Consider the following 19,618-nt stretch of genomic DNA (forward strand, 5'->3'; position numbering starts at 1 on the left):
ACCCCCACGTCTGCACTTCACTCCTCGTCCCCAGCCAGCTCCAGACTAACCACCCCTCCCAGCCCCTCCTCTCTGCTCAGCCCCTTTCGCCGGGCCAGGAGGTCACTTGACCTCTTTGTTCTCCCCCATCTTTAGTATCCCCTCATGGGGGGGGAAGGCGCCTGGCCATTAGTTGCCAGGAGACAGAGGGTCTCCTAGGAACTGACCCCCCCCCCCCGCCCCGCATTCAGAGGGAGCATTAAGAACTGTCCCAGGTTATCACACCCTGGCTGGTTCTGATTGTTTCAGGCTTGTGGCTTGGTTAATTTGACAGGACTGAAGTCACTGAGGGGGGACGGGGGGGACGGGGACGTGACTGGGCGAGGATTGTTCTGCCAGAATCAGTGACGTGCCTGGTTCCGGGCCGGCGAGGCAGGGTCCCCGCTTCAGGGTACAAGCCGCTCTGCGGGGTGGGGGGGGGAGCCCTGGAAGCAAACTCACCTCCAAGCCCCAGCCCAGAGCTGCTAGACTCCTCTGCTCGCCCTGACCCTCAGCCTGGCCCCCACCACCTGGGTGCTGAGCCGGGAGCCCCATAGGCCCGGGGGCATTAGTGAAATTACCCTGCAAGCCACTTTCACTGGGGAAAGACCCCACAGAATGTTATGCCCAGAGCCCCCGGCAGGGTAAATGTGGGGTGCCCTAGACCATGTGTGTGTGTGGGGGGGCATTGCTAGAGCTGGCAGGGGGGCAGGGGTTTGCCAAGAATGCTGGAGGCCAGCCAGCCCCAGCCCCAGCCCCAGCCCCCCTCTCCAGCCAGCCCCCCGGCCAAGGCTCCCTGGCTACAGCTGGAGCAGCCCTGAGATGCAGGCAGAGCCCCCTGCAGGGAGCAGGCGGTACTGCAGCTGCTGGAGTAACACCAGAGCCTCCCACGACCTCCAGTCTGCCCCCGCCCCTGCTGTAGCGACCCCACCCCACACCTGAGGGGGCTTCACCTTCCTCTGCCCTGGGGGAAAAATTCCTGCCCCCCCCCCAGCAACCTGTGAGACGCACTAGGTGAGCCGTGGGGATGACCTGGCTCCTAGGCCCCCCCTCCCCATGCCACACACACACCCCAACAGGCCTGGCTCTGCACAAGCATTTAATAGGAATCAGCCCCCAGCTCCATGTGCTCTGTGCTCCTCACCCACCCCTGGGACAGCTGGGAGACCCTGGCTCCCCCCTCATCATGCTGCTCCCCAGGACAGCAGGCATGGGGGAGCCAGACCCCCAGCTCAGCCCAGCCCAGCCCCTGCCCTGGGGCAGGGACCCACATCTTTGCTGCATATTCCCTCCAGCACCCGTGCAGCGAGTGCTGGCGCCTGCCCCCCAGGTCCCACCCCAAGCTCAGACGCTGTCCCTGCCCCCTGGCTGCCCATTCCCTCCCCCTCGGAGCCATGGGGGGAGCCGTCCAGGGCCTACAGCAGGGAGGGGAAGAACCGGCCCGTCTTCCTGGAGCCCAGCACCTGCCTGGGGGGGGAAGGAAAACAGGTTAGAGCAAGGGCAGCTTCCCCAGACAGACTGACACCCCCCCCAGCTCCCACACAGCACAGAGCCACCCCCCCCCGCTGCACAGCAGTGCCCCCCGTACCAGCGCAGCCCGAGGGGCCAACCTCCCTGCTGAGTACAGCAATAATCCCCCCTGCCCGGCACTCACAGGGGCAGGACAGTCCCCCCCCACCCCAGCCCCCCTGCACTCACAGGGGCAGGACAGTCCCCCACCTCCACCCCAGCCCCCCATCACTCACAGGGGCAGGACAGCCCCTCCCGCCGCCCCCTGCACTCACAGGAGCATGACAGTCCCCCACCCCCATCCCAGCCCCCCCCCGCACTCACAGGGGCAGGACAGTCCCCCCCCCACCCCAGCCCCCCCCCGCACTCACAGGGGCAGGACAGATCTTCTCCCCGCCACACACACCCCTGGCACTCACAGGGGCGTGACGGCCGCCCCCCCCCCGGCCCTCACAGGGGCATGACAGCCCCCCCTGCCCTCTCCAGCACTCACAGGCCCGTGCCCGCGGTGCCCACGCAGCTCCGCCGTGGGTCAGGGAGGCAGCAGCCGGTCGGGTTCAGCTGAGTCGAGTTCATCTCGGGGGATGAGAGGGGGCGGAAGAGCCGCTCTGGGGTTGGGGGGGGGGGGACACTGAGTGTGGGAGGGGGATGCCTGCAGCCTCCTGCCCACCCTGAACCCTCCCCACCCCCCAAGAGTCGGTTCAACCCTCTGCCCCTGACAGCACCACCCTGGGGCTGCCCCACTGAGGCAGTCACGGCTTAGCCTGTGTCCTGGGATGGGGGGGTAACTCCCTGCAGCAGGCCAGCCCCCCCCCCCCCAATCTCCAGGAGCGATTGGTGCCAAGTGACCATGGCTGAGTGCAGTTGGGGGGTGGGGGGGGGGGTGGTGGTGTCTGGTGATAGGGGTCACAGTAGCAGAGCACCATGGGCCCGGTGGGGCACCAGGCCTGGCCCCTCTAGCAGCCACAGCTCAGGGGGATGGGGCCCAGGGTGACCCCCAGGGCAGAGAGCTCCCCACACCTGCTCTGTGGGGGGCCCCAGGCTGCACGGCCCCTACCCCCCACAGTCCCACTGTCCCCAGCAGGGAGCCCCCCCCGAACCCCCATGCTCACCCTGTTTGTTCAGGGCTAGGGGGTCGCTCGCGGCCGTGGGCACCAGGTTCTCCAGCTCCATGCCCACAAAGCGCCTCCAGAACTCGGGGGGCAGCGACAGGAGACGAGCCATCACCTGGGGGGGTTGGGGGAAGCCGCTGAGATGTACCCACCTGGGCCCAGCCACTTGGATTCTACGCAGCCCCCCCAACAATGGAGCTGGTCCACCCCCCCTTGGGCTGGCAGTGCACCAGCTCCTAGGAGCCCTGTGGGTCTGACCCCCTGGGTGGCAGCAGGGGGAGAATGGGGAGGGGATGCCGTGCGGCAGGGCTGGAACCGACAGCGGCCCCCTCCCACCCTCTGGCACCTGCCCCTCACCTTGCACTGCTGCGGCGTGTCCTCCAGAATGGCCAGGGGTGTGGGGCTGCTCGTGCCGTGCCCCACCAGTGTGGGCCCGAAGACGCGGGCCAGATTCAGCTCGTCCATCCTGCAGTCGGGGCTCTGAGCGACCCTGCGGGGAAGCCAGGGGGGTGAGTGGGTGGGTGCGTCTGTCCTGCTAGGTCCGTGCCATCCCCACCCCTGCTGCGCCCCCGGGCTCCCAAGCGACAACCCCCAACAAAACTCTGCCAAGCAACCGGCCAACAGCCCCCCCGGGCCTCCCCAGCCCCCGAACCCCCACAGAGCTCCCTGCCCAGGTCTGCAAATGGCCCCCCCCCGACGGGACCCACCGCTGCCAAGCGGCACCAGGCTGCTATGATTCTCCCGGCCCACTGACACCCAGAACAGAGCCGACTCCACGGCAGGGCAGGGCAGGGCTCGGCTCCCTGGGCAAAGCCGCTAGACCCTGCCAGACCCCAATCCCGGAGCGACCCCAGCCAGGGACAGGCGGGTCTGGGCAGAACGACCCCAATGCCCCACACGGGGAAGCCAGGAGACACCAGGCCCAGAGAGGACACCGGGGCAGCCAGCAGAGACGGGGGCAGAGCCACGTCCGCTCCCGGGCCACAGGGTCCATGGGGGACGGAGCCGCGAGCGGGGGGAGCCGGGACGGCCCCATGCACGGGCGCTGCCAGGAGCCAGGCCCTGGGAACAGAGGGACCCCCCCCCTGGGGACCAGCTCTGACGCCCGCTCAGCCTGGACAGTCACCGAGCGGAAGTGCCACCCCACGGCAGCCGGAGCCCCACGGCATGCAGGTCCCTCCTGCCCTCGGGGCGCCAGTCCCTGGGGGGGGGGCACTCACGTGTCTCGGAGCCTAATGGGCAACCGTGCCAAACCCACAGGTTGGGGGGACCTTTCCCAACCCCCGCCAGGCCATGCGCTCCACCCCCCAGGCCCCCCAGGAGCCCCCAGTCCCGGCCTGCCCTCACCTCAGCAGGTGCAGCACGAGGAAGGCCAGCGTGTCCCGGTTGGCAGGGGGCAGTTTGCTCACCACGTGGCACAGGGCTGCCTGGCAGGCGGCCTCGTCCGGGATGTCTGGGGGCAGAACCAGGAGCCATGGTCATGGGGAGAGGGGACATGGGTCCTCAGCCACCCCCCCTCAGCTCAACACTGCCCCACGGCACCAGCCCAGCACTGGTGGGGCAGAGCCAGGGCAGCGCGGCCAGTCGGGCCCTGGGGTGTTCGGAAAGGTACCAGGGAGACACCGTGCCCGGGCTGTGGGTCGGGGCACTTGCCTCCAGGCCAGGAGTCCCTGCCCCCCAAGAGACTCCCAGCACCTCCCCACTCTCGGGGGGGGGGCGGGGGAGTCCACCCAAAACCCACAGGCCCCGCCCCCTACCCCACTCTGCACACATCTCCCTGGTCCCACCAGGGGCGGGGTGGGGTGGGGTGGGGAGCCACCCAAAACCCACAGGCCCAGCCCCAACCCACAGGCCCCGCTCCCTACCCCATCCTGCACACACCTCCCCGGTCCCACCAGGGGTGGGGGGAGTCCACCCCAAATCCACAGGCCCTGTCCCTGCCCCTCCCTGACCCCACCCCAACCCACAGGTCCCACCCCCTACCCCACCCTGCACACACCTCTCTGGTCCCACCAGGGGGATGGGGATGGGGATCCACCCCAAACCCACAGGCCCCGCCCCAACCCGCAGGCCCCGCCCCCAGCCCCACCCCACCCGCTCACCAGCGGCCCGCAGGAAGAGGGGGTGCAGACGGAAGGTGACCAGCGGCTCCTTGAGGCCCCTCAGGAAGTCCTTGAGCACCCCACAGACCACGTGCACGTCGCCCACGCGGCCCAGCGAGGGCAGCACCCCCTTGGCCCGCAGCAGCTTCTGCTTCCACTCCCGCACCAGCGGCTCCGCGCCGGGCACCCGGTACAGCCCTGTCTGGGGGGGGGGGGTGTGAGTCTCCACCACAGGGACCAGCCCCCCCAATTGCCCCCCCAGAGCTCCCCTCCGGCCTACCTCCGTCAGGCCCCTGCGCTCCACCTCGCTCACGCACTGCACCACCAGGGCGGGCACCAGGGGGGCCACGGGGGGCGCGAAGTCGGCCAGGACGCCCTGCAGCAGGGGACAGGGTGAGGGAGGGGCCGGGCCAGGGACCCCGCCAGTCCCCCCAGTACTCACCTCCCGGGGCTGGGGCCGGGGGCCCGGGGTGCACAGGCTGGGGCAGCGCCCGCGGCACTCAGGGTGCAGCAGCAGGCGGCACCACCGGCACCGCAGCACCGCCCGCCCAAAGCGGGCGCGGGAGCCGCAGACGGAGCAGGACTCGGGGCAGATCACCTACCGAGAGGGGGGGTCACGGTGCGCCCAGACAGGCCGCCCCCCTGCTGCCCCCCTCCACCTCCAGAACCCACCCTGGGACCCCCCTCCCCCCAGACCGGCTGTCCCCACCCCAGAACCCACAGCCTCCCCCCACCCACCCCCCCAGCTCCAGAACCCACTGTCCCCCTGCCTGCCTCAGGGACCAGCCCCACCCTGGGACCCCCCTCCCCATGGACTGGCTGCCCCCCACCCCAAACCTGCTCACCCAGAGCCCCCCAGGACCCACCCCACCCAGCCCTAGAAGCAGACGTGGCGGGGGAAGGGGAGCCGGGCAGGGACTCCGGCTTTGGGGCGCCCCTGTGGGGGGGAGGGGCTGTCAGTGGGGCCCACGCTGCTCCCCACCGTTTTGGAAGTGAAGAGGTGCTGGGGCGGTGGCACCCCCTGCGGGGGGGAGGGGAAGGGGTCCAGTCCCCTGGGCTCCAGCCCTGCCCCACTCTCCAGGCGGGTGTCTGAGTCCTCACTGCTCCCCCACACTGTGGTCAGCTCTGGGGGGGGAGGGGAGAGAGTCAGCAGGGTGGGGAGCACAGGCCCCCCATGACTCCCACTGCCCGAGCCAGCCCAGGCCCCCCAGCCCAGGCCCTCCCGCTCGAAGGGGGGTGGGGGCCTGGACACATGCGGCTGCTGTCGGGCCGCGTGGAGGAGAAGGGCAGGGCCCGGGGGCAGCTCTGGCACATGGGGGGACCTGTGAGTGTGGAGAGGCGTCGGCCCTGGCGCGAGCGTCGACCCAGCACTGGCACCACGGCCGCGGGCAGCAGGCTCCGGTCCTGGCCCCGGTCTTCAGCAACGGCCCCCGCTGGGAGGGTCCCTGGGGGCTCACTCGCCTGGGGGGGGGGAGAAGAGTTGGAGACTGGAGCTGAGTTGCCCCCAGTTGCCCCCTGCCCCCTCCCAGCCCACACCGGGGCCTGGCAGAGCAGGCAGCAGAGCGGGGCACCAAGCTGGGGCAGCCTGGGGGGCCCGGGGAAAGGCGTGTGCTGCCTTTGGGGAGTAGGGCCCATGCCCCCCCCACCCCGAATCCCCCCACTCAGCCAGGGGCTGGGACACAGGAACACCGGGAACGGCCCCTTCCCCAGCCACTGGGGCTGCCCCCCACGGTTACCCCGGCCCTGGCGAGCTGCCCCCAGGACGTGCCTGGGCCCCAGGGAAGGGGACACAGCCTGATCAGGATCCGAGGGGCTCCCACCCCACCCCCCATACTCACGCTGGTGGCTGGGTGGGGGGTTCGCGAACGCTTTGCTGGGACCACGGGGCCGATCAGGGGGGCCAGAGACAAGCGCTGGGGACGGAGCAGATGGGCCAGTGAGAGCAGCCCGGGCCAGGCACCCGCAGCGCGGCTCGATCACCCCCTCCCGCCCCCCCCCGACCTGTGGCTTCACCCCGGCTCCGAACCACTGCACGAGGAACAGGCAGCAAAGCCCAGCGCCGGGCTGGGAGGGGGCTGCGGGTCGGGAGCGAGGGGCACCGGGGTTATTACGTGGCTCACCTGAGGTCACTTCTCAGCTGTGGTGTCACCCTCCCAAGCGGTTCCCAGGCCACTTCTCCCCCCAATCCCCTGGGACCCTCTGGGTGCTGGGGCCACCCTGCATGGGGGGCAGGGTCCCCACCATTCACAGAACTGGGGGCAGAGCTGGGGGTGGAACCCAGGAGTCCAGCTGCCCACAAGCCCCTTGCACGAGGCTGCATGGAGCTCCCAGGCCATCTGCCTCCCTCTGCCAGGACCGCTGGGACCGGCCGCCCCGTGCTGCTAGCTCGGCAGCCCTGCAATGCGGAGCCTGCGCCGGGCCCACGGGGGATGGACTGCGCTCAGGGTAACGAGTTCCTGTCGATTGAAGCCAGCCCCCCACCCGGCCTCCCTCGCGCCTCCCCTGGGGGCTGGGAGACACGGGGCTGAGATCTCCCTGCCCCAGCCCTGGAGCCAGCAGCCCCCTGCACAGGCTGCCAGACAACTCCAGACCCAACTCCGCCCTGGGGACCCGACTCACGCCTGGAGCAGGAGCCGGTTATCCCCCATGCAGCTCTGCCGGTGCCCCTCACTCCCGACTCGCAGCCCCCACTAGTCCAGCCCTGGGCTGCCCCCCCCACCAGCTCTGCCAGTGCCCCTCACTCCCGACCCGCAGCCCCTGCCAGCCCAGCCCCAGGCTCCCCCCACAGCTCTGCCGGTGCCCCTCACTCCCGACCTGCAGCCCCTGCTAGCCCAGCCCTGGGGCCCCTCACTCCAGACTCGCATCCCCTCTAGCCCAGCCCTGCTCCCCAGCTCTGCTGGGGACCATCAACTCTCCCAGGCCTCGTCCTCCACCTGTTCCTGTGGGGCTGGGGCAAAAAGGGGATTTTCTGTAACATTTTCATGACCCTTGGGTGACCAGCATGGCCGATGCTTTAACCTTCAGTCTCCAGGCTCCCTGGGTTGGTCCAGGTGACTAATCACCCGCCTGTCGACCCGCAGAGGCTGCGTGTCCCTGCAGACGCTGGCGGAGGGGGCGCTGCCCCCCCCTGAGATGGTACAAGTCTCCCTGGAATCTGTCTCAGGGGGACTCGCTGCCCGGGGCTCACGGGGGGGGGGGGCAGGGCGCTGCAGGCCCAGGGGTCCAGCCCCAGGAGGCGATGAAGCCGCTTGGTTTCCCCTGGAGGGAGAGCGAGACCCCTCGAGGGCCTAGCCAGCTGATGGGGCCTCCCAGAACCTGTCCCCAAGGTGGGGCCATGGTCCCAATCCTGGGGGTCCAGGGACAGGCTCATTCTGGGAGAATTTTGGTCCCATCTGTTGAGAATGTGACTGAAGTCAGGAGCCATCTGCCCACTCCCTGGCCCCAGGGCCCTGAGCACCCCCTAGCCTGGGGCAGCTCCAGGCATTTTGCACCTACCGGGCGCTCCTGGGACTTGCGCTTCAGAGGTTTCACCACCGTCACGTCCAAGTCCTGAAAGGAGGCGAGAATGAGGGGGTGCCCAGGAGGAGGTGGACACCCCAAGAGGGTGCAGGGTCAGGGGGCTCAGAGCCCTGGGTCCGTGGGCAATGACCCAGCATGGAGCCACGCTGGCAGCTCCATGCCCAGGCCGTCACCCACACCAGCTCCCCAAGGACCGGCTGGGGGATCCAGTACTGGAGAGGGGGCAGAGAAGAGACAGGCACCCCACTAGGCTGGTTACACTAGAAGGCCCCCCTCCCTCAAGCTATTAACGAGCCAGGACAGCCGGAGTCAGGCCCCTGCAGCGCCGCCCAGGGCTCATCTGCCCGGAGCGGGACCCTCACCACGTCGTCCTCGGTGCGGTCGTAGCTGATGTCGGAATGGGACGTGAGCGAGGTGTGCGACTCGTCCACTGCAGACAGCCTGCAAGAGAGACGGTCAGCACGGGCCGGCAGTGGGGGCACTGGCTTCTGCCAGGGCATCTCCCCTCCCCCCAACACCCCCCAGCAGCGCAGCATGCCTGGCTCAGCCGCCCCAACCTGCTCGGGGGAGTCATGGACCACAGCTAAGTCAACGAGAAGCCCAAGCACCTATGGGAGCAGAAATCAAACCAACCACTCAGCAGGGAGCTGCGGGTTGGGAGTGAGGGGCACCGGCAGGGCTTGGGGGAGGGCAGAGCCAGGCTAGCAGGGATTGTGGGTCGGGAGTGAGGGGCACTGACAGAGCTGGGGGAGCTCAGGGCTGGGCTGGCAGGGGCTGCGGGTCGGGAGTGAGGGGCACCGGCAGAGCTGGGGGGGCAGGGCTGGGCTGGCAGGGGCTGCGGGTCGGGAGTGAGGGCCACTGGCAGAGCTGGGGGAGCCCAGGGCTGGGCTAGCAGGGGGCTGCGGGTTGGGAGTGAGGGGCACTGTTAGAGCTGGGGTGGGAGTGAGGGGCACTGGCAGAGCTGGGGGAGCCCAGGGCTGGGGTAGCAGGGGGCTGTGGGTTGGGAGTGAGGGGCATTGTCAGAGCTGGGGGAGCTCATGGCTGGGCTGGCAGGGGGCTGCGGGTTGGGAGTGAGTGGCACTGTCAGAGCTGGGGGAGCTCATGGCTGGGCTGGCAGGGGGCTGTGGGTTGGGAGTGAGGGGCACTGTCAGAGCTGGGGGACAGGGAGCCCTGGGCTGGGCTAGCAGGGGGCTGCGGGTTGGGAGTGAGGGGCACTGGCAGAGCTGGGGGAGCTCAGGGCTGGACTGGCAGGGGCTGCGGGTCGGGAGTGAGGGGCACCAGCAGAGCTGGGGTGGGGATGGGGCAGGGATAGGAGGGGGCTGCAGGTCGGGAGTGAGGGGCACTGTCAGAGCTGGGGGAGCTCAGGGCTGGGCTGGCAGGGGGCTGCGGGTTGGGAGTGAGGGGCACTGGCAGAGCTGGGGGAGCTCATGGCTGGGCTGGCACGGGCTGCGGGTCGGGAGTGAGGGGCACTGAAAGAGCTGGGGTGGGAGTGAGGCAGGGATAGGAAGGGGCTGCAGGTCGGGAGTGAGGGGCACTGTCAGAGCTGGGGGAGCTCAGGGCTGGGCTGGCAGGGGGCTGCGGGTCGGGAGTGAGGGGCACTGTCAGAGCTGGGGGAGCTCAGGGCTGGACTGGCAGGGGCTGCAGGTCAGGAATGAAGGGCACCAGCAGAGCTGGGGTGGGGGTGGGGCAGCGATAGGAAGGGGCTGCATGTCGGGAGTGAAGGGCACTGGCAGAGCTGGGGGAGCTCAGGGCTGGGCTGGCAGGGGGCTGCGGGTCGGGAGTGAGGGGCACTGTCAGAGCTGGGGGAGCTCAGGGCTGGGCTGGCAGGGGGCTGCGGGTTGGGAGTGAGGGGCACTGGCAGAGCTGGGGTGGGGGTGGGGCAGCGATAGAGGGGGCTGCAGGTCGGGAGTGAGGGGCACCGGCAGGGCTCAGATTTGGTTTCAGGTGATTCCCGGATTCCAAGGGCTGCTGCGATCACCAGCTGGGCTCGTGCCTGGCCCAGGCCAGAGCGCGTCGCCCGGAGCCCCCACAGCAGATGGGAAACGGCCCGTCGAGGGTCTCACGTGGCCAGTGATGGAGAACTTGACGGGGCTCCCGGGCGCCGCTCGCCGATTAGCCTCTCTCACCCCGTTTCCTGTCGGGGCCTCTCTAGCCTCAGTGCCTGGCCAGGGGGCACCACTCACCTGCTCCCTGGCGCCAGGACCGTGCCCAGCCGGGGCCCATCCAGCAGGGCCAGGGCCGAGCGCTGCCCCTCACTCAAGGCCACGCTGGGGGATTCCTGCATCAGGAAGTCGAAGATCAGCTGCAGCTTCCGTTCCTGGGGGGCAGAAGCAGCCTGTTGGGGGGGAGCAGCTCCACCGGGACCCCTGGCCAAAGACCCCCCTGGGACCACCCCCCCCGCATGGCCAGGGCCCTCCCGCAGCCCCCAGCCCCAGGGGAGCAAAGCTCAGAACCCCCTGCCCCTCCAGAGCCTCCCCAGCTCCAGCCCCCCCCCCAGCCTGAGCCTCAGCTCCCCCCTCCTCCCGCACCTGCTTCTCCAGCTCGGCCTCGGCCCGGTGCCGCTTCCCCATCTCCACCTCCACCTGGTTGCGGGCGTGTTGGAGCTTCACGCGCAGCGCCGAGCACTCGCTCTCCGCCGCCAGCAGCTGCTCGCGGGCCCGGCGCAGGTCCAGTCCCAGGCGGCAGCACCTCTGGCGGCAGGACTCGAACCCGCGGGCGACGCGGCTGCAGTCTGGGGGGGGGGAGAAACAGGAGCTCTCAGCGAGCTCGGGGGGGGGGTCAGTGTCCAGGGGCTTCAGGGGCTCTCAGCGAGCTCGGGGGGCGGCGGTGTCCGGGGGGGTTCAGGGGCTCTGAGCGAGCTCGGGGGGGGGTCAGTGTCCAGGGGCTCTCAGCGAGCTCGGGAGGGGGGGGTCAGTGTCCGGGGGGGGTTCAGGGGCTCTCAGCGAGCTCGGGGGGGGGGGGGGGTCAGTGTCCAGGGGCTTCAGGGGCTCTCAGCGAGCCAGGGAGGCGGCGGTGTCCGGGGGGGTTCAGGGGCTCTCAGCGAGCTCGGGGGGGGGGGGTCAGTGTCCGGGGGGGGTTCAGGGGCTCTCAGCGAGCTCGGGGGGGGGGGGTCAGTGTCCAGGGGCTTCAGGGGCTCTCAGCGAGCTCGGGGGGCGGCGGTGTCCGGGGGGGTTCAGGGGCTCTCAGCGAGCTCGGGGGGGGGTCAGTGTCCGGGGGGGGGTTCAGGGGCTCTCAGCGAGCTCGGGGGGGGTCAGTGTCCAGGGGCTTCAGGGGCTCTCAGCGAGCTCGGGGGGTGGCGGTGTCCGGGGGGGTTCAGGGGCTCTCAGCGAGCTCGGGGGGGGTCAGTGTCCGGGGGGGGGTTCAGGGGCTCTCAGCGAGCTCGGGGGGGGGGGTCAGTGTCCGGGGAGGTTCAGGGGCTCTCAGCGAGCTCGGGGGGCGGCGGTGTCCGGGGGGGGTTCAGGGGCTCTCAGCGAGCTCGGGGGGGGGTCAGTGTCCGGGGGGGGTTCAGGGCCTCTCAGCGAGCTCGGGGGGGGGTCAGTGTCCGGGGGGGGTTCAGGGCCTCTCAGCGAGCTCGGGGGGCGGCGGTGTCCGGGGGGGGTTCAGGGCCTCTCAGCGAGCTCCGGGGAGGGGTCGGGCCCCTCCAGCCCCTCCCCCAGGCGCCGGGCCCCCCTCAGGTCGGCTCCGCCCGACGCGGGGTCCAGGGGGCAGAGCCGGGACCCCCGAACCCACCTTCCTCCAGGTCGCAGCTCAGCTCCAGGAGCCGGGCGAGCCGGGCCAGCTGGGCCAGGAGGGGCCCGCCGCGCTCCCGCGCCATGGGGCGGACCGGGGCGGGCAGCGGAGCGGGCTGGGGGGTCCCCGGGGTGCTCCGCACGATGCAGCTGCCAGGCCCGGGCCAGCGGCGGGCGGCCTGGAGAGGGGCCCCGCCCCCGCCCCCCGGTCTGTATTTAGGGAGGGGCCGGGGCGGAGCTTCAGAGGCAGCCGCGCCCCCCACCCAATGACTGGCTCCTCCGTGGGGTCCCGCCGGTAGCGCGGGCCAGGCTCCCTGGGAGCGGGTTTGGGGCCCCGGGATCCGCCGCCCCCCGGTACCCGAAACACCCGGTCCCACCCGCAGCACCTGCCCCCCCCCGCCCCGCCAGCGCCCGGTCCTCCCCCAGCACCCAGCCCCCTACAGTGCCCGGTCCCCCCCCAGCACCTGCCCCCCCGCCCCCCAGCGCCCGGTCCTCCCCCAGCACCCAGCCCCCTACAGTGCCCGGTCCCCCCCAGCACCTGCCCCCCCGCCCCCCAGCGCCCGGTCCTCCCCCAGCACCCAATCCCCAGCCTCTCCAGTGCCCAGTCCCCCCTCGCAGCACCCAGTGCCCCCCCTCCAGCGCCCTGTCCCCCCGCAGCGCCCGGTCCTCCCCCAGCACCCAGCCCCCTACAGTGCCCGGTCCCACCTGCAGCACCTGCCCCCCCGCCCCCCAGCGCCCGGTCCTCCCCCAGCACCCAGCCCCCTACAGTGCCCGGTCCCCCCACAGCACCTGCCCTCCCCGCCCCCCCAGCACCCAATCCCCAGCCTCTCCAGTGCCCAGTCCCCCCTCGCAGCACCCAGTGCCCCCCCTCCAGCGCCCTGTCCCCCCGCAGCGCCCAGTCCTGCTTTGCATCCAGAGGCCCCGGGAACATGTCCCCGTAACCGTGGCCTGGGGGCCACAGGCTTGTAATGCAGCGCTAAGGCGGGATTGGGGTGCGTGGCGTGCCCCCCCCCACTATGCCTGGGAGGAGTGGCCAGAGATCTGGGGGCGAAAGCCCAGGGAGCAGAGCCAGGCCCCACCTGCGCTGAAGCAAGCGGGCGGGGGGGCACAGGAGCAGCTGGGGGCCTGTGGGAATCCATTAGCTGGGTTGTGAGGCACCGCCTGGCCCCCACTTCCACCCCCAAAGCAAAGTGCCCGCGCTTCCCCAGTGCCCCAAGCCGCCCCCGCAGGCCGAGGGGCGCCCAGCCCCCCGCGGAGCCAGGCTACTGGGGCACGGCCCTGCAACTCCCTCCACACTTGGGAGCCCCCACCTCCCCCTGGACGTGCACTGGGCCTGGCCAGCTCCTTTCCCAGCACCGCAGGAGCTGCTGGGCTGGGGGGTGGGGGCAGCTCTGAGGCGCTCAGTTGCTGTCCCAGCATGGTGGGGAGGGACGGTGGCACCCCCACCATGTCTATGCCCTGCACAGAGTGAGCGAATTAACCTCTGCAGCCCTGGGCGCGGCCAGGATCCTCATGCATGCTGAACACAAGGGGAAACCGAGGCAGAGAAGCAGGAAGGGAGTCACAGGGGGCCCCTGGCTGTTAGGCTGAGGGGTGGGAGTGGGGGGAGTTGTTAGCCAAATAGGCTCGTTTCCCCCTGGAGCTACTCAATTACCCCAAGGAGGCACGGAAGACAGGAAGACGGGAACCAAACTTTTATTCTCGGTCAGCTGATCGGGTGTTTCTCCCCGGCTAGGGCCAGAGAAGACACACCTTGCTGGCTTGGAACAGCCTTTGTATACTAGGTTACAAACATCTTTACCTGCAGAACTTCTGTTAGTCCGTACAGTTCTTGAATTCCTTTTGCAGATAAGTTGGATGTTTAACGTCTTCCTCCTAGGTATTTTGCCTACGTGCATTTAAGAAGGGTTACGTACGTGCAAAGATTCACTGGGATGGTACTGGGATGATAAGCAGAGGATTGCCATAAGCAAAGAGTTAACAAATTCTTTTTGCTCTAACAGAGTCACAGGGAGTCCTGGCTCTCAGGCTGCGGGGTGGGAGTGGGGGGGGGGGAGTCACAAGGGGGCCCCCGGCTGTCAGGCTGGGGGATGGGAGTGTGGGGGGATTACAGGGGGCCTCTGGCTGTCAGGATGGGGGATGGGATTGGGGGGGTCACAGAGGGCCCCTGCCTGTCAGGCTGGGGTCACTGCCTGGCTGGGAGGATGTTGAGGGAGAAAAAGTGATGTGGCCCCACTTGTGTTGTTTCCCAGTGTGATAAAATGGGAATGTTCTTAACGTTTTCTCCGAATACTGTGGGTGCCTCAGTTTCCCCTATGCCTTTCTCAGGTATCTAGTTGGTGGGATAAGGGTCATTGTTGCAGAGCCCTAGGGGGCAGGTGTGATGGTGTCTGCACAGAGAATGGCGACACCCTGTCGGCTGGCAACTGATGGCCTGGGCCCCTCCCCGGCAAGGTGCCAGCTGAAGGTGCTGGAGACAAAGAGATCAGGGGCCTCCTGGCCCGGGAGAGGGACAAAGGCAGAGGAGGGGCTGGAGAGAGTCAGTTTGGGGCTGGCTGGGGAAATGGAGGGAGGCCCAGAACCGGGGTCTGGGCTCCCCACCCCCCAAGATGGCTCTGTGTGCTGGAGCAGGGAGCGGAGTGGATCTGACCTGGGAAGGTTGCAGGGGAGTTACATTGGGGATGGGAAGGAAACTCCCTGAGCTGTGACCTGAGCCCGGAGTAGGGGTGGGAGAAATGACACCTTCTGCCTGGGAGACTGAACAAAGGACAGGACCAGAGGGGAGGGGAAGAAAGCTGCTGGGGGGATTTTTTGTTTCAGTTTGGGCTGGGTGGTGCAACGCAGGGAACCCCAAGACTGGGGTCTAAGATCCCTGGCCCCCTAAAAGGACTTGACTGAGAGGTCCTGGTTCTGTCTACAAGCTCTGCTGTAGCCTGCGTTCCTACTGTCCAATAAACCTTCTGTGTTACTGGCTGGCTGAGAGTCCCGGTGAATCCCAGGAAGAGGGTGCAGGGCCCTGACTCCCCCACACGCCATGACACCCAGTCCGGGGCTGATGCACTGGCCTGGGCTTGCGGTGCCCCAGCAGGAGCCCCCTCCCCACGGAGTGGCCAGGCTGCAGGGCACCGGGGGAGGGTTCTAGCCTGGATCTCGCCGGGTTCCCTGCCCAGACCCCGCACACTCGGCTCAGGCCTGGCCTTGCCATGGAGCCGAGGCAGCCTGGCGTGCAGTGTGCCCCTCAGGCTCTGCGGCTGCCAGCTCGGGGCTGGCATGAGGGCCGGGCCGAGCTTCCTGGCTCCCTTCCAGCTGTGCCCGGCTCCAGCAGCACCTGGGGGCGCCTCGGGCTGACACTCGCAGACTGGCCCAGGGCTGCTCCACACGCCGGGCCTGTAGGGTTTCACGGACAGCACGCTGAGGCTTGCGGCTCTGGCTGGGTCATGCCAGGCAGTGCCAGGCCAGCTGCGCTGCTTCGTACCCATCTCCACCCAGACCCGGCGGCCCCAGCGCCCTGCACAGCAGCTGTCCCCGGCAGGGGCTCACTCCGGGGCACCCCCCACCACTGACTGGGCAGCACCAGTCAGGAATGGGGGGGGAAGAAGCCCCTGCCAGGGGCTCAGCCTCCAGCCCATGAAGAGTTGAACTGAGCAAACAGATCCCTGCGCCCTGCAACGTGCAGGGAGAGGTGGCCACTTGGTGCGCTCTGCTGTCCCGGCCTCATCCAGCAGGGGGCGCTGTGGGGAGCGGGGCGGAAGCGCTGGATGGGGAGATTGCCCGCTGACTCTGGCCCAGCCTCATCCAGCAGGGGGCGCTGTGGGGGGCGGGGCAGGGGCTCTGGCTGGGGAGGGGGCTCCCGGAGATTCCGGCCTGGCCTCTCCCAGCAGGGGGTGCTGTGGGGGCGGGGCAGAAGCGCTGGGTGGGGGGAGCGCCAGGAGACTCCGGCCCGGCCTCATCCAGCAGGAGGCGCTGTGGGGGGCGGGGCGGAAGCGCTGGATGGGGGGAGTGCCCGGAGACTCCAGCCCGGCCTCATCCAGCAGGGGGTGCTGTGGGGGGCGGGGCGGAAGCACTGGATGGTGGGAGCGCCCAGAGACTCCGGCCCGGCCTCATCCAGCAGAGGGCGCTGTGGGAGGCGAGTGCCTGGCACTGGCGCCCTTGGGTGCTGGCTGGAGGGGACGGCGTCCTTGGGGTTGAGTGCACGGCTGGCTGCGGCACAGAGACGGCGCGTGCCGGCCCATGTGGAGCGGCGTCTCCAGAGCCCGCCGGCCCCCGGCGCATGCTAAGCGGCTGGGCTGCGTGAGCAGACGGGGACTCGCCGCCCACCTGGGGCTGGCCCTGGCCCTGGCCCCTGCGGCTCCCTGGGCCTGCCCTGCAGTGCCGGGACTGGGGAGACCCCCCCCTGGAAATAATGAACCCCTCCCTGTGCCAGGGCCTGGACCCTCCCCCCATAGATCCCCTCTGTCGTGCTCCTGCCCATCCCCTCCCCGTCCCCCCACAGAGACCCTCTGCTGGGCCCCTGGAACTCCCCCTTCCCCCACAGAGCCCCCACTGCTGGGCCTGCAGAGGCCGGTCAATGCTCTGGGTGGGGTGGGGTGGGATGGCCAGGGGGGTGGGCAGATCCCACAGCTCCGGCTGCTGCTGAGGCTCCCTGGCCATCCTGCAGGTGGCGCCCTCTCCCTGCCTCAATAAGAGTGGAGATGAGGCTGCCCCCCCGATCCCCGCAGACACCCCCAGAACCCACAGACTCTGGGAAAGGGGAGAACCCCTGGCCCCAGAGACGCCAGTCCTGCAACTCCCCAGCACTCTGTGTGTGTCCCTCCCCCGGCTTCATCTGCTCAGGGCGCACCCAGCAGGAGGGGCTGGGAGCAGGGGTGTGGGGAGGGGGCGCACCCAGCAGGAGGGGATGGGAGCAGGGGTGTGGGGAGGGGGCGCACCCAGCAGGAGGGTATGGGAGGTAGGTGTGTGGGGAGGGGGCGCACCCAGCAGGAGGGGCTGGGAGCAGGAGTGTGGGGAGGGGGCGCACCCAGCAGGAGGGGCTGGGAGCAGGGGTGTGGGGAGGGTGCGCACCCAGCAGGAGGGGATGGGAGCAGGGGTGTGGGGAGGGGGCGCACCCAGCAGGAGGGGCTGGGAGCAGGGGTGTGGGGAGGGGGCGCACCCAGCAGGAGGGGATGGGAGCAGGGGTGTGGGGAGGGGGCGCACCCAGCAGAAGGGTATGGGAGGTAGGTGTGTGGGGAGGGGGCGCACCCAGCAGGAGGGGCTGGGAGCAGGGGTGTGGGGAGGGGGCGCACCCAGCAGGAGGGGCTGGGAGCAGGGGTGTGGGGAGGGGCGCACCCAGCAGGAGGGTATGGGAGGTAGGTGTGTGGGGAGGGGGCGCACCCAGCAGGAGGGTATGGGAGGTAGGTGTGTGGGGAGGGGGTGCACCCAGCAGGAGGGTATGGGAGGTAGGTGTGTGGGGAGGGGGCGCACCCAGCAGGAGGGGCTGGGAGCAGGGGTGTGGGGAGGGGGCGCACCCAGCAGGAGGGGCTGGGAGCAGGGGTGTGGGGAGGGGGCGCACCCAGCAGGAGGGTATGGGAGGTAGGTGTGTGGGGAGGGGGCGCACCCAGCAGGAGGGTATGGGAGGTAGGTGTGTGGGGAGGGGGTGCACCCAGCAGGAGGGTATGGGAGGTAGGTGTGTGGGGAGGGGGCGCACCCAGCAGGAGGGGCTGGGAGCAGGGGTGTGGGGAGGGGGCGCACCCAGCAGGAGGGGCTGGGAGCAGGGGTGTGGGGAGGGGGCGCACCCAGCAGGAGGGGATGGGAGCAGGGGTGTGGGGAAGGGGCGCACCCAGCAGGAGGGGCTGGGAGCAGGGGTGTGGGGAGGGGGCGCACTCAGCAGAAGGGTATGGGAGGTAGGTGTGTGGGGAGGGGGCGCACCCAGCAGGAGGGGCTGGGAGCAGGGGTGTGGGGAGGGGGCGCACCCAGCAGGAGGGGATGGGAGGTAGGTGTGTGTGTGTGTGTGTGAGAGAGAGAGAGGGGGGGGGCGGGGGGAGAGACCGGGCCTGGAGACCCCACCCAGCCCCCTTCCCATGGGTACAGAGCCCCTCCGGCTCCGGCACAGCTGCCCCACACCCCCAGGGCAGCGCGCTGCAGGCCCCAGGCCCCCTGGCACAGCTGCCCCTGCAATGGGCAGGCGGTGACAGGAAGCAGAGGGTGTTTCACAGAGAATCTCCCACGGTTCCTTCCCCACAAGGTTGAATCTGAGTCAGAGTTTGGAGCGACTTTAATTATGGCTGGATCGATCGGCTCGGCATGGCCAAGAAAATCCAATCGCGGCCCCAGGGTCTCCGGGCTGCATCCTCGCTAAGTGGAGCCGCATGGCGCTGGGGAGAAGTCCCGCCCCCCGTCCCCGTGCAAACAGCGCAAACACCCCCCAAATGCAAACACTGCTCCAGCTTCGGGCCAGCTCCAGCCCCCCTGCCCTGCACCTCCAGAGGCCCTCCCCCATCTGCTGGGGATGGCCCCCCCCATCCCAGTCGTGTCTCGGGGAGAGAGTGGGGATGGGGGGCACCAGGGATAGTCAATTCGTTTTTCTCAAGGTCCAAATTTCGTGGTCAAGGTATTGCGAAGGTCCAGACTCCCGAGAAAACACGACACAAACACTATGATCTGGAGGAAATGAAAAGACGTTGTGTCTGCTCACATGCGCCCGGTGGTCGGGATCTGGCCCACGGCTGCCCGCTGGTTAGTGACTACCCCAGGCCTCAGTCAGGCCCCACACGGGAGCTAGTGGCCCCAGGCTCCGCAGGCCCAGTGACTCCCAGAGAAGCGGCCCCACAGGAGCTGGAGCTGGGGGCTGCCGTACCCCCTGGCGGGAAGCGGTTTCCACCATATGCAGCAGGGTTACAGTTGGGGTCAGTGGCTCTCAGCAGCCCCACTGTACACCTTGTTCCAGCCCCTCTGAGCTGCTCCCTGGAGCCCAGCCCCCTTTACCCTGACGGAGCACAGCTGGGGTGGGGGGGGTCATACACCTCGCCCACCACAGACAAGCAGCCACCTCTGGGCTGCAGCTGTTCAGCAGCGTAGTGACACGGCACCTTAGTGCAGGAGCCGCCTGTGTCCAAACGACTGGCTAGGGGAGCCTGGGGGGCTGATGCTTTATCTAGGCCCCCTCCCCAAGCTTTTACAGCCCTTAGTCATCACAGTCCGGCTTTGAGTGCTCAGCCCATGAACTGCACCTCCGGGAGCCTAGCGCCCCCTAGTGCCATGCAGGGACCAGCACTGCCTGCCAGGGGAGAGCCCCCCTACTGACCCACCCCACTCCCTGCAGCACATGCCCCTAGTGCCATGCTGGGACCAGCACTGCCTGCCAGGGGAGAGCGCCCCCTACTGACCCACCCCACTCCCTGCAGAAAACGCCCCTAGTGCCATGCTGGGACCAGCACTGCCTGCCAGGGGAGAGCGCCCCCTACTGACCCCCCCCACTCCCTGCAGCACATGCCCCTAGTGCCATGCTGGGACCAGCACTGCCTGCCAGGGGAGAGCGCCCCCTACTGACCCACCCCACTCCCTGCAGAAAACGCCCCTAGTGCCATGCTGGGACCAGCACTGCCTGCCAGGGGAGAGCCCCCCTACTGACCCACCCCACTCCCTGCAGCACATG

General features: G+C 69.4%; 1 protein-coding gene across 5 annotated transcripts; it reads right to left on the reverse strand.

Moving 5' to 3' along the window:
• Nucleotides 1-1,104: 1,104 nt before the first annotated feature.
• On the reverse strand, nucleotides 1,105-12,082 carry LOC115659691 (rac GTPase-activating protein 1-like). Of its 5 annotated transcripts, none has more exons than XM_030580198.1 (15): nucleotides 11,990-12,082; nucleotides 10,789-10,991; nucleotides 10,444-10,577; nucleotides 8,623-8,701; nucleotides 8,237-8,290; nucleotides 6,580-6,654; nucleotides 6,064-6,202; nucleotides 5,724-5,866; nucleotides 5,184-5,339; nucleotides 5,022-5,117; nucleotides 4,742-4,943; nucleotides 3,987-4,092; nucleotides 2,997-3,129; nucleotides 2,640-2,754; nucleotides 1,105-1,485 (listed from the first exon to the last, which is right to left on the reverse strand). In XM_030580198.1, exons 1-15 carry the CDS (start codon nucleotides 12,072-12,074, stop codon nucleotides 1,118-1,120), a joined length of 2,088 nt encoding a protein of 695 aa, XP_030436058.1. In that variant the 5' UTR covers nucleotides 12,075-12,082; the 3' UTR covers nucleotides 1,105-1,117. The 5 variants fall into 5 exon arrangements, with proteins under 5 accessions (XP_030436058.1, XP_030436061.1, XP_030436056.1 ...); XM_030580200.1 differs by adding an exon at nucleotides 2,021-2,135 and having other exon boundaries at nucleotides 1,349-1,485; nucleotides 5,022-5,339; XM_030580201.1 differs by lacking the exon at nucleotides 5,184-5,339.
• Nucleotides 12,083-19,618: the final 7,536 nt, after the last annotated feature.

The sequence above is a fragment of the Gopherus evgoodei genome, chromosome 11 (assembly GCF_007399415.2).
Source record: "Gopherus evgoodei ecotype Sinaloan lineage chromosome 11, rGopEvg1_v1.p, whole genome shotgun sequence".
NCBI classification, from domain to species: Eukaryota; Metazoa; Chordata; order Testudines; family Testudinidae; genus Gopherus; species Gopherus evgoodei.

What these genes read in the sequence shown, in the direction of transcription:
- LOC115659691 (XM_030580196.1), bottom strand. Translation starts at nt 12,074, where the DNA reads ATGGCGCGGGAGCGCGGCGGGCCCCTCCTGGCCCAGCTGGCCCGGCTC. An exon ending in ACGCCTCTCCACACTCACAG is followed by an intron (nt 5,867 to 6,063) that starts GTCCCCCCATGT and finishes CTCCCCCCCCAG; the next exon opens with AGCTGACCACAGTGTGGGGG. An exon ending in CCTCTTCCTGCGGGCCGCTG is followed by an intron (nt 4,093 to 4,741) that starts GTGAGCGGGTGG and finishes TTCTGCCCCCAG; the next exon opens with ACATCCCGGACGAGGCCGCC.